The 13,060-nt window shown below is 34.3% G+C and overlaps 1 protein-coding gene across 1 annotated transcript in view; it reads left to right on the top strand.

Moving 5' to 3' along the window:
* IBTK (inhibitor of Bruton agammaglobulinemia tyrosine kinase) overlaps window positions 1–13,060 on the top strand; it is a 112,871-nt gene that overhangs the window by 34,069 nt on the left and 65,742 nt on the right. The window contains 5 exon segments of the mRNA XM_006892158.1: window positions 2,409–2,583; window positions 4,003–4,605; window positions 8,336–8,422; window positions 9,365–9,447; window positions 9,528–9,565. Coding sequence (XP_006892220.1) covers window positions 2,409–2,583; window positions 4,003–4,605; window positions 8,336–8,422; window positions 9,365–9,447; window positions 9,528–9,565 — 986 coding nt within the window.

The raw sequence follows: 13,060 nt of genomic DNA, 5'->3' as shown, positions 1-13,060 counted from the left end.
AACAACAACAACATGCAAAATTGGAACTTTAAGATATATAGCTTATAACTTAGAGGAAAAAAGAGAAGAATAAGTTTTCAGGGTGATTGAAAAATATAAAAAGTACAAGTAGTTTTATTAAATAATTGATGAATAATTAGAGTCAAGGCTTATTTAACTCGATAAATAGAATAAATTTAATTATGGTACCATATTGAAATTATTTGTAATATAGTTTATTCTTAATTATTTGACTATAAGTTTAAATATTTGTATTATTTTAACATGGCTCAACAGCATTTTTCTTTGATCCATAGATTTTTAAAAAATTATTTTCTTTTGGAATAACTAGAATTCATTTACACTCTCACATCTTTATTGCTCCTATCTTATTATCAAATATGCAAACAAATTACTTTATTTCCCTTCTTATCCCTTTTGATTAATTCTCAACTAGTTACTAGAGTGAGCTTTTAAAAATCTGACTCCAGGACTTGTGTCTCTAAAGACTGCTACATGACTTAACTCCTTTCTTAAGCACGCCATAGAAGGGCCCTCTTCTCTGAGCCCTGTTGATGTCTAATCTCATCTTGAGTTCCCTCCTTTGTATTTACCACTCTTCGGTCACAATTAACATTCTAAAATTTTTCAGTCTTGTGCTATATAATAAGTTCCATGACTTTCTCTGTTTTACATCTTAGCTTTACACTTTCTCAGATATGTCTCACTGTTTAACCTGAGTTACTGTTTCACTTTTCATATCAAATTCTCTTTGTATTTTCATATTTTTTACTTGTTATTATATATTTATTGTCTTTGTAATTAATTTAACAACTGTCTCCTAGAGAAAGGATTTGTAACTGTGCCACGAGGTCTTTACTATTTGATATATTTCCTAAAACATGGAATTAATTCATTATGTTGATGAATAAATATATTAGTTTGCTTAAATTTTTATGTATGTAATTACTGTGAAGATTATAAATATATTTTTTAAAATAATAAAACTACAATTATTTTTAGATAACTTGATTTTATTTCTTTATGTATTACTTAAGTCTGTAAGCATTTAAGCTATGTTTACTATATGCCAAATATAAGGATAAATTTTAATGATATAAAAATATGTAAGATGTTAGTCTTGGGCACTTATATTAGCTTGTAGGAACAAATAAAATATGTAGATAAATATTTATAGCTTACTGGAGAAATACTAACATAGGCATAAAATCTATGAGAGCTTTTATATTGGAATAATTGAGTGTCTGGGATAAGATTAGTAAAGCCCCCTATAGCTGAAAGAGAGTGAATTTGAGAGTAAACAGAATGTAGGCTGAACCTGTAAATGTGCTAATTTTTCAGAATAGTGTCTTAGTCCTACTTCTCTCTCTTTTGTTTATTGCCAACAAGTCTGAACTGACTCATAATAGACTAAGGTCTATTAACAGCTATTAAACAGTGAGTTTTCAGGAGGCTATAAATTAATGGAGAGAGATTGGAGCAACTGATAGTTTTGAACTGCCAGAAAAGTGTTACTTTTGAGTTTGGAGTACAATTCCCTATGGACTGTGCTGCCAGAACACCCTTAGTCACATTTAATGCTGTCAAACTATAAAGTTGAAGTCATGATCATCATTTTCCATGTCTTTTCTAATAATTATCTTCAATCTCTCATGTTCTCTCTGCATTTAGTCAGTCACCAAAATGTGTCACTTCTGCCTCAGATAGTTCTGAAATCTGTTTTTCCCTAGTTTGATTACTGCAACTCTTAGAGTAACTTTGTAAATGCCTTCTTTCTCTTCTTACCTACCTTATTATTTTTATTTCTTTATGTAAAAATTTCATTTCTACATGGAAGCATTCTGTTTCTCTTTCATAACTTTTATCTCACTTGCAATAATATAATATTTGTTTGATTTCTACTTTCCTGCTAAATTGTGTACTCCATGGAGGAGAAGCATGCTTATTCTGTTTGTTTCTCTGTCACTGGGGATACACTGATGGTCAGGTTATTGCCGTAGTAGAGTGTGTCACTCACATATTTGCTAAAAGAATGGAAGGGGAAGGAAGAAGAGAGGGAAGAAGTAAGCAAGCAAGCATATCATAATATAATTTCAATAATTTTAAAAGGTAGCGTGATGCTAGGTTTGCTTTTTAGAAAGGTCACTTTAGCAGAAGTATTAAGATGTATTTGTTGAAAGGGATGAAATTATGCATAATTGAATATTGGCCCACCCAAAATGTCTTATATAATAAAAATAGTATACATGGTTCAAAATGAAATGATGTAGTTACTCAAAAGAACTTAATGCATATAAAAGGTATCTCCAGATTGTAACAGTAGACTTTCTGTTTCATTAATTCCTAAATAACTTTATTGTTTCAGTAAAGCTTTCATTAACTGATGTCCATTTTTCTCTTTTTAGCAGAGATTTTATCAAACTTTCGTAATTCCTCATCAGATGTGTCTTGTGTATCTGAAATAAATAGCATATATGAAAGAATTCGACTTGAGAAACTTATATTTGCCCATAGAGCTGTTGGTGTCAGCACAGATCCGAGTGGATGCAACTTTGCAATCCTGCAGTCAGATCCCAAAACAAGGTATAATTTGTATATGGTGAATTTTATTTTCCATTTTAAAAAGAACAGTCAATAGGTTTTCTTCTGTTTCTGGTAGCTTCTGGTTCAAATTAAAGAGACGCTGCGAAGTCTTACAGAGATATTAGACCTATGATCATCTTACCAAGATAACACAAAGGTGAAAATTATTATACTGGGAATGGTGAATTTCCCTTTAGTTGGTTTTGTTTTGTATGGGTGTGTCTGTGTGTTTTTGCCTCCTCCTTTTGTTTTTATGTGTATGTATTTGTATGTATATATATACACACACACACACACACACACATATATGCATACATATACCCACAAAGGTGTGTCCACACATACAGTTTTACGTTTTAAGTATCTTATAATGTAATCTAGACTTTCTTAGTCTGAGAAATGTGATATATATGTGTGTGTATATATATATAATGTTTCTTGTTTTGTAAAAACTCTTGAACAATATTATAGTTGATAAGAGATAGTGTGGAGTCGTTGATGTGCGTTGTGAATTCCACCACACATACCTTAAGTCATTTTGGTAGAGAGAAAAGAGATTAAAATAGTAGTACTAGTCCTGAAGGAAAAAGTGTTAAAAGTAGTGCTGTCATTTATCTGTTTTACCTGGACTGTGTCAGGAAACCCCTCAGTCTCAACCAAGAAGGTTGCTCTCCGTACAGGGAAGGATGTATTGTAGATTGGGAAGATATTATCGCACTGCACAATAATTAAAGAACCAGGGTTAGAGATTGATGGTACCAGTGTGAATATTTATCTTTATTGTTGTTATGTGCCATCAAGTCAGCATTTTGACTCATAGCAGGCCTTCGAGTGGATTTTCAGCGGCTGTAAATGGCACTGGAGATTGCCCACCTTTATTCTGCAGATCAGTTGGTTGGTTCAAACCTTATGCCATTGAGTTGACAGCAGAACTCCTTACCACTTCCTAAATTTCTGATATACTCCAAAAGCAAAGACTTTAAGTAATCCCCATGTATTTGTTTTGATATGTTAAAAATAATATTAATTTATAAAATACATATAAAAAAGGAGAAGAATATCTCTACTCTTTTTTCATGTGTTTAGTTATATTTTTAATAATTTAAAAATTACTGTGGAATATGTATTCAAATATATATTCTAAATTATGTTGTTTTTGCAGAAATAGAGAATATTTCTTTCAGAGAAACTTTGTCATTTTAATTTAAGAGACGAAAGTGTAAATATAAAAGGAAATAGAAGAAAGGAAAATGCGATATAGTGGCTAGACTTAGTAATATTTTATGTGTTGGAACTGCCAAATCAAAATTTTTTTCTGTATATAATGAATAAAATAGGCATTGCATTTTCATAGAATCAGCTGAGAATGTATTCTTTACATTTGTTTGAAAGTGAAAATTATTTTTGTTTTGTTTTCAGCCTTTATGAAATTCCAGTTGTGTCCTCATCATCCCTTTTAGAAGAGTTTGGCAAACTGTTGAAGGAGACAGATGAAATGGACAACATCCATGATGTGACATTTCAAGTTGGCAATAGACTCTTCCCTGCACATAAATATATTTTGGCAGTTCGTTCTGACTTTTTTCAGAAACTCTTTCTTTCAGATGGTTCTGCTTTAGACTTTGCAGATGTTTACCGGAAAGATGAAGATGGTGCCGGATGCCATCTCTTTGTGATAGAGAAAGTTCATCCTGACTTGTTTGAATACCTTTTACAATTTATATACACAGACACTTGTGACTTTTTAACTCATGGTTACAAACCAAGAGTACATTTAAGCAAAAAACCAGAAGAATATCAAAGCACCCCAAATTCTCATTTGAATAAAATGAATTGTCATGAAGATAATAATCACAAGTCAGCATTTGAAGTTTATAAAAGCAATCAAGCTCAAACAATTAGTGAAAAGCAGAAAAGAAAACTTAAATCTGCTAAAAAGGGCAAAGTTGTTGGAGAAGATGATCCTGTAAGAATGTTGCAAAATGTTGCAAAGAAATTTGGCCTCAATAATTTGAGTAGTAGGTATGATTCCTTCTTAATAATCCATTCTTCTTTATAGATTCATTCTAGATTTTTTTTCTTTGCTAGTTTCCTCTTCTTCACCTCCTTTTACCCATTTCCCTTGTTAAGGGAAGAACAGATGTGTCTCATTTGATTAAGGAATTAAAATATGGGAAGACTGTTGGTGGGCTTGAACTCTATGAGATATGTAGAGCAGGGATATGGGATAATGTTGTACTCAAAAGGACACTTATTATCTTTGGAATTAGACAAATATTATGCATGTCTCTTAGCTTTATTGTTACACTCACTGATTACTGTCAAGTTGAAGCCAACTCATAGCTGACCCTTCAGTGATTTTTCAAGACTGTAAATTGCATGGGAGAAGATTGCTCATTTTTTTCCTGTGCAGCAGTCACTGGTTAAGGTCTGACCTTTGGTTTTATAGTGCATTTGCTTGTAAACTATGCCATCAGAGCTCCCTTTACTATTATATACTAGAGGCCAGATTTCTTTGAGCTTCTTTACTTATAAAGTGGTAGGGATAATGTTGACCTCATATTGTTGTTTTACTTCTGTCATACACCTGCCTCTCCCTGAAAAACACCCAGTCCCACTCCTGTCAAGTCACTTTTGATTCTTAGTGACCCTGTAGGACAGAGTTGTAAATCTTTACAGAAGCAGACTTTGTCCCATGTAGCAGCTGATAGGTTTGAATGACCAGCCTTGCTGTGAGCAATCAAGTATTTTAGCAACTGCGCAACCAGGACTCCTTCATAAGTGTAAAATTTCTGACATAGTATTTGTCACGTTATTAATCAAATGTGATTTGAAACTTTCTTTTGAAAAAGATATTTATGTTGCTTTTAAACTACTACATGGTTTAAAATTAAGAATAGTGTGTTTCAGGGTTGTATCCTCCTCCATATCTATTCAGTCTGTATGCTGAGCAAATTTGTAAGAAGCTGGACTCTGTAGAGAAGAATGTGGCATCAGGAACAGAGGAAGTCTCATCAGTAGTAACCTGTGTTGTGGAGATTACACAACCTTGCTTACTGAAAGTGAGGAGAGCGCGAACCATTTGTTGCAGAGGACCAAAGCATATAGCCTTCAATATGGATTACATCTCAGTGTCAAGAAAACAAAAATTCTTATCACTACACTGATAGGCAATATCATGCATGATAGATGGAGAAAAGAATCAAGTTGTCAATGATTTAATCTTACTCATATCCACAGTCAACACCTTGTTACCAGCAGTCAGGAGATCAGGAGATGTGTTGTACTGGGAAAGTCTGCAGTCAGAAACCGCCCCAAAATGTTGAGCAGTGAGTCACTTTCAGGACTGAAGTGTGCCTGATTCAACCCATAGTCTTTTCAGTCACTTACTACTAGGCATCTGAGAGCTAGACATTTAATAAAGATGACAGAACAAGCAGTGTTGTTGCTGAAGTGCACTGAGTATTCCATGGATGGGCAAAGAACAAATACATATGTCTTGGAGAAGATAGAACCAGAGTGTTCCTTTGAGGACAAGGTGATAAAGCTTTTTCTTAATACTTTGGGCATGTTGTTAGGAGAAGCTATTCCTTGGAGAGGGATACCATGCTTGGAAAGGAGGAGAGTCGACAAAAGAGGACAGAAGACCTTCAACTAGATGGATTGACAGAGTGACTGTCCCAGTGGTCTCAAATGTATCAGAAAGTGTGAGGATGGCACATGAAAGAACAGGATTCAGTTCTGTTGTTAGAGTTGCTATCGATTGTACTTGACGGTACCAAACAATAACAGCATATGTTGCTTATGGTGAAATAATCTTAGTTGTGGATTGGGAGCAAGGGAAATGTATATCATGCTCTCTCCTTATACTTAGAATTCAAAATACATTAAATATTTTTATGACAAAAATAAAAGCAAAGTCATGGTGAAAAAGGCCTTCAAACTGTTTTTAAATCGAAAACTTAATATTTGCTGTACTATTTTAGCAGTATGAATTTAATGGTATGGTGAGAGCAGCAGCAATGTTTATAGAAGTATATATTTAAAAACAATGAAGACTGTTTTACACCACAATTTTAATTTTATTTTTGTCCTAATGATGTTTTTGTGCCATCAAGGCCTCAGTGACTCATTGCAACCCAATGTACAACAGCTCTAAACCTTGTTCTAGCTTAAGCCAATTTCATTGTCTCTGACACACCTACCCCCATTACCCCATTCACTGAGTCAATCCATCTCATCGAGGGTCTTCCTCTCTTGCACTGTCCCTCTACCCTTCCAAGCACGATGGCCTTCTCTTAAGGACATTCCCAAAGTATGTCAGACGGAGCTTCAAAATTCTTGGCTCCAAGTAACAGCCTGGTTTCACTATCTTCAGGACAGACCTCTTTGTTTTCTTAGCAGTCCATGGTATATTTAATACACTTCTGCAGCACCGCAATTCAAAGGCATCAATTCTTCTATCATCTTTAGTCAATTTCCATGTCTCTGATGCATAGCAAATAATTGCAAAGACCATTGCCTGGATCAGGGCCACCTTAGTTTCTAGACTGACAGCATTGCTCTTTGCTACTCTGGAGAGGTCCCTGACAGCGTATTTTCCAAATGAAATTAGTCTTTTTATTTCTTGACTGCTGGTACCAAGAGTGTTGATTGTGGAGCCAAGCATACTGAAGCTGCTAACAGTATCAATCTGTTCATCGTCTGTCATCATGTAGCCAGTTGGCCCAGTGTTGAGAATCTTTGTTTTCTTGATGTTGGGCTTCAGTCCATGTTGAAGGCTGCAATTCTTCTGCTGCAACTGCCTCTGGTCCTCATTAGTTTTGGCAAGCAGGATTGTGTCATCTTCATAACACAGGTTGGTGAGTCTTCCTCCAACCCTGATGCCGTATTCCTCCTCATAGAGCCCAGCCTCCGGATGATCTGTTCCTCATATATATTGAAAAGGTATAGCATCCCTGGCATACATCTTTTCTGATTTTGAGCCACTTGCTTCAAATTCTAATTTGTTGGTGGTGTTATGTACCATGGAGTAAGGGCCAACTCATAGCTGACCCTCCAGCACGTTTTCAGAGGCACTGTGTTCACATTGGAGGAGATCAGCCATCTTTCTCCTGCAGAGCAACTGATGGATTCAAACTGTGTGCTTTTGTGTTGGCAGCTCAGTTCCTTACCACTAAGCTGCCAGAGCCTCCCTGAGAGTAAGAAGAGGTTGTGATATTTCTTTATCATGGAATGGGATTTTTTGAGATACAAGTTGTACAAATGATTTGTCCTTATCTAATAACCAAAGAAGGAGACTCTGGAGGCCTAGTGGTAAGGAATTGTGCTGCCAACCGAAAGACAGATCACTCAGATTTATCAGATGCTCCATGAGAGAAAAATGGACAGTGTTCTCCTGGGCAGTTTACTACCTCTGAAGACCTGCTGGAAGGTCAGCTTTAAGTCAGTTCTGACTTGATAGTATATAACAACTAACCAAATGGTTAGGATTCAAGTTTACATATTGGCAATATGAGTGAAAGTTTAGATGATACTCGGTAAAATGACAATAATTGAAAAGCCATGAAATCTGTTATGACACTATCATTGTGACCCAGAGTTGATTCCAGGCCAAGAGATTTTGGGGGTAAATTATCTGTATAATTAGGTTCACATGTAATTTAATTTGTTCAAATTTTGTTATTTCTGCTTTAGTAGAAGAAAGGAATGTACTGTCTACCGATTGTTCATTTTTATTTATTTTTGATAGGTTAGATGGAGTAAGATATGAAAATGAAAAAATCAATGTAATTGTCAAGAAAACTGGTAATAAACCAAAGCTAAATCAGAAAAAATGGTAAGTTAGGAATAAATTTTATTTTTAGATGAAAAATTTTTGAGATAGAAATTTGAGGTATTTATGTTGTACCTGATACCAACTAGGTTGCATAAGTTTATGAAATAAACATCTTTTACTGTGATGTTACTTATATTATTAACACCTGTCCTTGAATAAAAGAGGAAAATCACAATAAAGATTTATTTGAACATTATTCTATATTTAGTTCCCTTTTCAAATACTAGCTTTATTGTAAGACCCTTGTTATTCTTCCCTAAAATGAAGGGAGATAATTATTTGCATGTGTCTACTGTTAGGGACCTCTCCAAAGTACTGAAAAGCAATGGTGTCTCTCTGGAGACTAAGGTGCATTTGATACAGGCCATGGTCTTTGCAGTCACTTGTTATGCATCAGAGAGTTGGACAATGACTAAGGAGGATGGAAGGAGAATTGATGCCCTTGAGCTTTGGTGCTGGAGAACAGTATTGAGGGTACCATGGACTGCTTTGAAAACAGATTCATCCAGGAAAGTGTTAAACCAGGCAGCTCCTTGGAGGCAAGGATTTTGAGGCTCCGTCTAGCATACTTTGGACATGTTGTAAGGAGGGAAAGGTCCTTGGAACAGGACATCATGCTTGGTAGGGTGGAGGGACGGTGCAGGAGGGGAGGGCCCTCTATGAGGTGGGTTGATTCAGTGACTGGGGTAATCTGGATGGGTGTATCAGAGATGGTGCGATTGGCACAGGACAGAGCAGAGTTTAGGGCTGTTGTACATAGGGTCACTATGAGTCGCAAGCGACTCGACGGCACATAAGAACAACAACAACATATACAAGTTTTTAATTCTCTGATGCCTTTAACTAATAGAAAATCTGAAGTTATGCCAAATTATGTAGATTTTCTTATATGATCAATTTGTAAGAAAATTACACTTGCTTGAACGAGCATTTTTCTTACAGTTCATTTCTTTGTGATGTAACCATGAAATCAATGGATGGGAAAGAATTTCCTTGTCATAAATGTGTTCTTTGTGCCAGACTTGGTACGTATACTCTTTATCTTTAATTTAATTTTAAATAATTGTTTCACAATTCTTATTGAACTTTCTTTTTCCCCTCCTAGAATATTTTCATAGTATGCTGAGTAGCTCATGGATTGAGGTAAGATTTAAATAGATCAAAGGCTTTAAATATGGAGTAAATAATGAACTGTTTTAAATATGGAGAAAATAATTTACAGAAGAAATGATAAATTAAAGCTTAATTATGAAATTGTCAGTACTATAATAATACAAATTTAGCAGTAACGAAATTGATCTCTAATAAGACAAAACCAAATAAATATGTATCTTTGTTAACATTTATATATAAAATATGTGACTGTGTTACAGTATGTATATAATTTGTACATTATTGTTATCATGATTATAATGCTATTAAGAGATTTATAGGCTATTAATATCTGTTGTCTATATAACTTTCTTGTAGGATTCTTAGTGAATAAGATGCTTTTATGTATCATGATACAATAAAAAGTAAAGTAAATGTGACATTTTTAGTGGAAGTTATAGTTATTACTGTCATAATCCTACAAAATGAGGTTGATTATATAAATGATTATGCTGTTAGCTATTGTTGAGTCATGGTTTTATTTGCCTAATAGTGATTAGGAATTCAAAGATAAAAAATTGATTTTTAAAAAAGTTTTTAGGCTTTCAAAATGAGATACTTCTCTATTTGAGTTAAGGCTTTCTATTAAAAGTTTCTTTCTTTTGTCACGTTGCATTAATTTTTTAAAATTTTATTTTATTAATTTTAATGAACAGTTACAGAGATTTTGGATTTCCATTCATTCATTGCTAAATTTTTCTCCCTGCCCATCCCTCCTCCCCTGCCAGTTAGCTCTTCTCTTTGAAAAGTGAAAGAAAAATTCCTTCATTGGTATACAATCTTCCCCCAATCCCCGCCCCTCCACTATGCAGTCTTCATTCTTTACTCTTGTCATAACCATAATACCCAATCATAAATCACTTTTAAACTGTTCTCTCCCCTATCTGTTTCAATGCAATATACTTATTTATCTGTTTTTTTTCAGTCTCACCCCAACCATGATGTCATTTTTATAGTAGTTTTTAACTCTTAGCATAAATTTTACTACTGATGAATGAACTATGAATGAACTATATTTTTTTTAAAAACTCTGTTTCAAACATGAATTCCTTCTATTGCCTCTAAGTACTAAAGCAACGTTCTTCTACCCTGGTTATTTATTTTTAAATTGTTCTTTCTTTCCTACTTTTAATTTCTTATTCTTATTTCAATGAGGTCAAGTTTATAAATTCAAAGCTCCACTCCCTTCACTGTATCACTAATGTCATATACAAGTAACATTTTCAAGCCATATTCAGAAAAGGACATGAAATTAAGGATATTATTGCTAATATCACATGACTCTTGGCTGAAAGCAAAGAATACTAGAAAGATCTTTGCCTGTGCTTTTATTGACTAGGCAAGGGCTTTTGACTTTCTGATTCTTAACAAATTATGGATAACATTGTGAAGAATGGAAATTTCTGAATGCCTAATTGTGTGCGTGTGGAAACATGATCACAGGTACAACCTGTATACAGATCAAGAGACAATCTTTTGAACAGGACAAATTATAACAATGTGATTTCTAGACAGAAAAGTTGAGTAAGGGTATTCTTTTACTACATTTATTGGGTCTGTATGCTGAGCAAATAATCCAAGAAGCTAGACTATGAAAGAGAACACAGATCAGGACTGGAAGAAGTCTCATGGACAACCTTCAGTATGCTTCAGTATTCTTGTTTGCTGAAACGGAGGAGGATGTGAAGCACTTTCTGATTTATGAAGTTCAAAGACTAATAGCCTTCAATATGGATTATACTTCAATATAAAGAAAAGACAGATACTCATAACTGAACCATAAATCATGTTATAATAAATGGAGAAAATACTGGCGTTACCAAGGATTTAATTCTACTTGAAAGTACAATCAGTGCCCATGAAAGCAGTGAAGTAATGAAAAGGCATATTGCACTAGACAGGTCTGCAAAAGAACCCTTTATAGTGTTAAAAAAGAAATGTGTCACTTTGAGAACTAAGTGTACTTGACGTAAGCCATGATATTTTCATTAGCTTTGTGCTTGTGAAAGTTGAACATTGAATAAGGAAGACTGCAAATAATTGATTGCTTTCAATGACAGTCCTCACAAAGAACAGACTGTGGATTGAACAGACTGAGGATTGCCAGAAGAGCAATCAGTCTATCTTGGAAGAACTACAGGTAGAATGATCCTAAGAAGGGAAATTGGCAAGACTTTATCTTAAGTACTTTACACAAGTTATCAGGAGGACCAAACCCTAGAAAAGGATATCATGCTAGGTAAAACAGAGGGTTAGCTAAAAGCTGGAAGATCTTCAACAAGATGAATAGAAACAGTGACTATGGGCTCCGAGCATGGCAAGAATTGTGAGGGTGATGCAAGATTGAGCAGTATTTCTTCTGTCTATGTGTCAGAACAAAGTTGACAAAGCTGACCACTACTCCCTTCAGTATTACATTTTAGTGAGCTTTTTTCCTTCAGTCACTATTTAGAAATTAATAGAATAATTGGAATTGTCTTTTAATTAAGTTTCTTTGAAATTTCATTTTTTTAAACTAAATTTTTTTCACTTGTGCCAGCACAAATTTTATTATAATAAAATAGTAATTACACTTTCTATACAAACTATTAGCATATGTATTTTTAATTGCTCTCAATAATTAAAAGTAGTCCTTTTATTTCGAGTAACTGTTGAACTGAGGGCTTGTTCATGTTTAAAGTTGAGTGGTACTAAGTTCAGGCCTCTGCAGTAGAGATGTCCAGCATCAGAAACTTGATGGAGGATTACTGTAGTTTGGAATTTACTCTACCACAATGGATTTGGTTCTGGATTTGATAAGAAGTTGTTGATTGTCATCAAGTGGAGCACGACTAGTGATGCTATGAACAAAAGGCCTGAAGCCTTTGTGTAGCTATTGACATTTATCAAAGTTCACACAGTTTCTAGAGGCATGTTGTTTAGGAAGTGGATGCCACTCCTTCTTATTACCACCATTAAATATGTGGATCTTTGCTGGCTAATTTCCATTACTAAATAGGACAGTCATTAATTATTACTGAGTTCATAATTGATTATCTTTGGGAATTCTAGTGACCTAGTGGGTAAGGAGTTACACTGCCAATCAAAAGGTAGTGATTTTGAAACCACAGGAGAAAGATGAGCTGTCTCCTCCTATGCAGTTTACAGCCTCTGAAAAACCACTGGAGGGTCAGCTGTGAGTCGGCTCCTGACTCCATGGCAGTGACTGAGCGAGTATCTAGAAAATATTTAGTTTGAAACCTTTGGTATATGATAGATTGAGTAATAATAAAGAAAAATAAAAGGTTGATTAAAATTTTAATCTCATTCTTTTAATGAAGTTCTTTCCTCAGATCCTTTATTCCCGTTTTGAAGTAATTTAAAATATATTTTGATATTTTAAAAATACTGTCATGAAATACTTAGAAACACATTGCTTATTGTGTGATTCCCTTTCACATTTTAGTTTCTTAGACCATGAGGTATTTTAATTTCTCAGCTAATTCA

The sequence above is a fragment of the Elephantulus edwardii genome, unplaced genomic scaffold (assembly GCF_000299155.1).
Source record: "Elephantulus edwardii isolate Elephantulus edwardi_28Jun2011 unplaced genomic scaffold, EleEdw1.0 scaffold00111, whole genome shotgun sequence".
In the NCBI taxonomy this organism is placed as follows: Eukaryota; Metazoa; Chordata; class Mammalia; order Macroscelidea; family Macroscelididae; genus Elephantulus; species Elephantulus edwardii.
The sequence above is the reverse complement of the archived record's forward strand: the minus strand, read 5'-3'. Positions and strand labels throughout refer to the sequence as shown.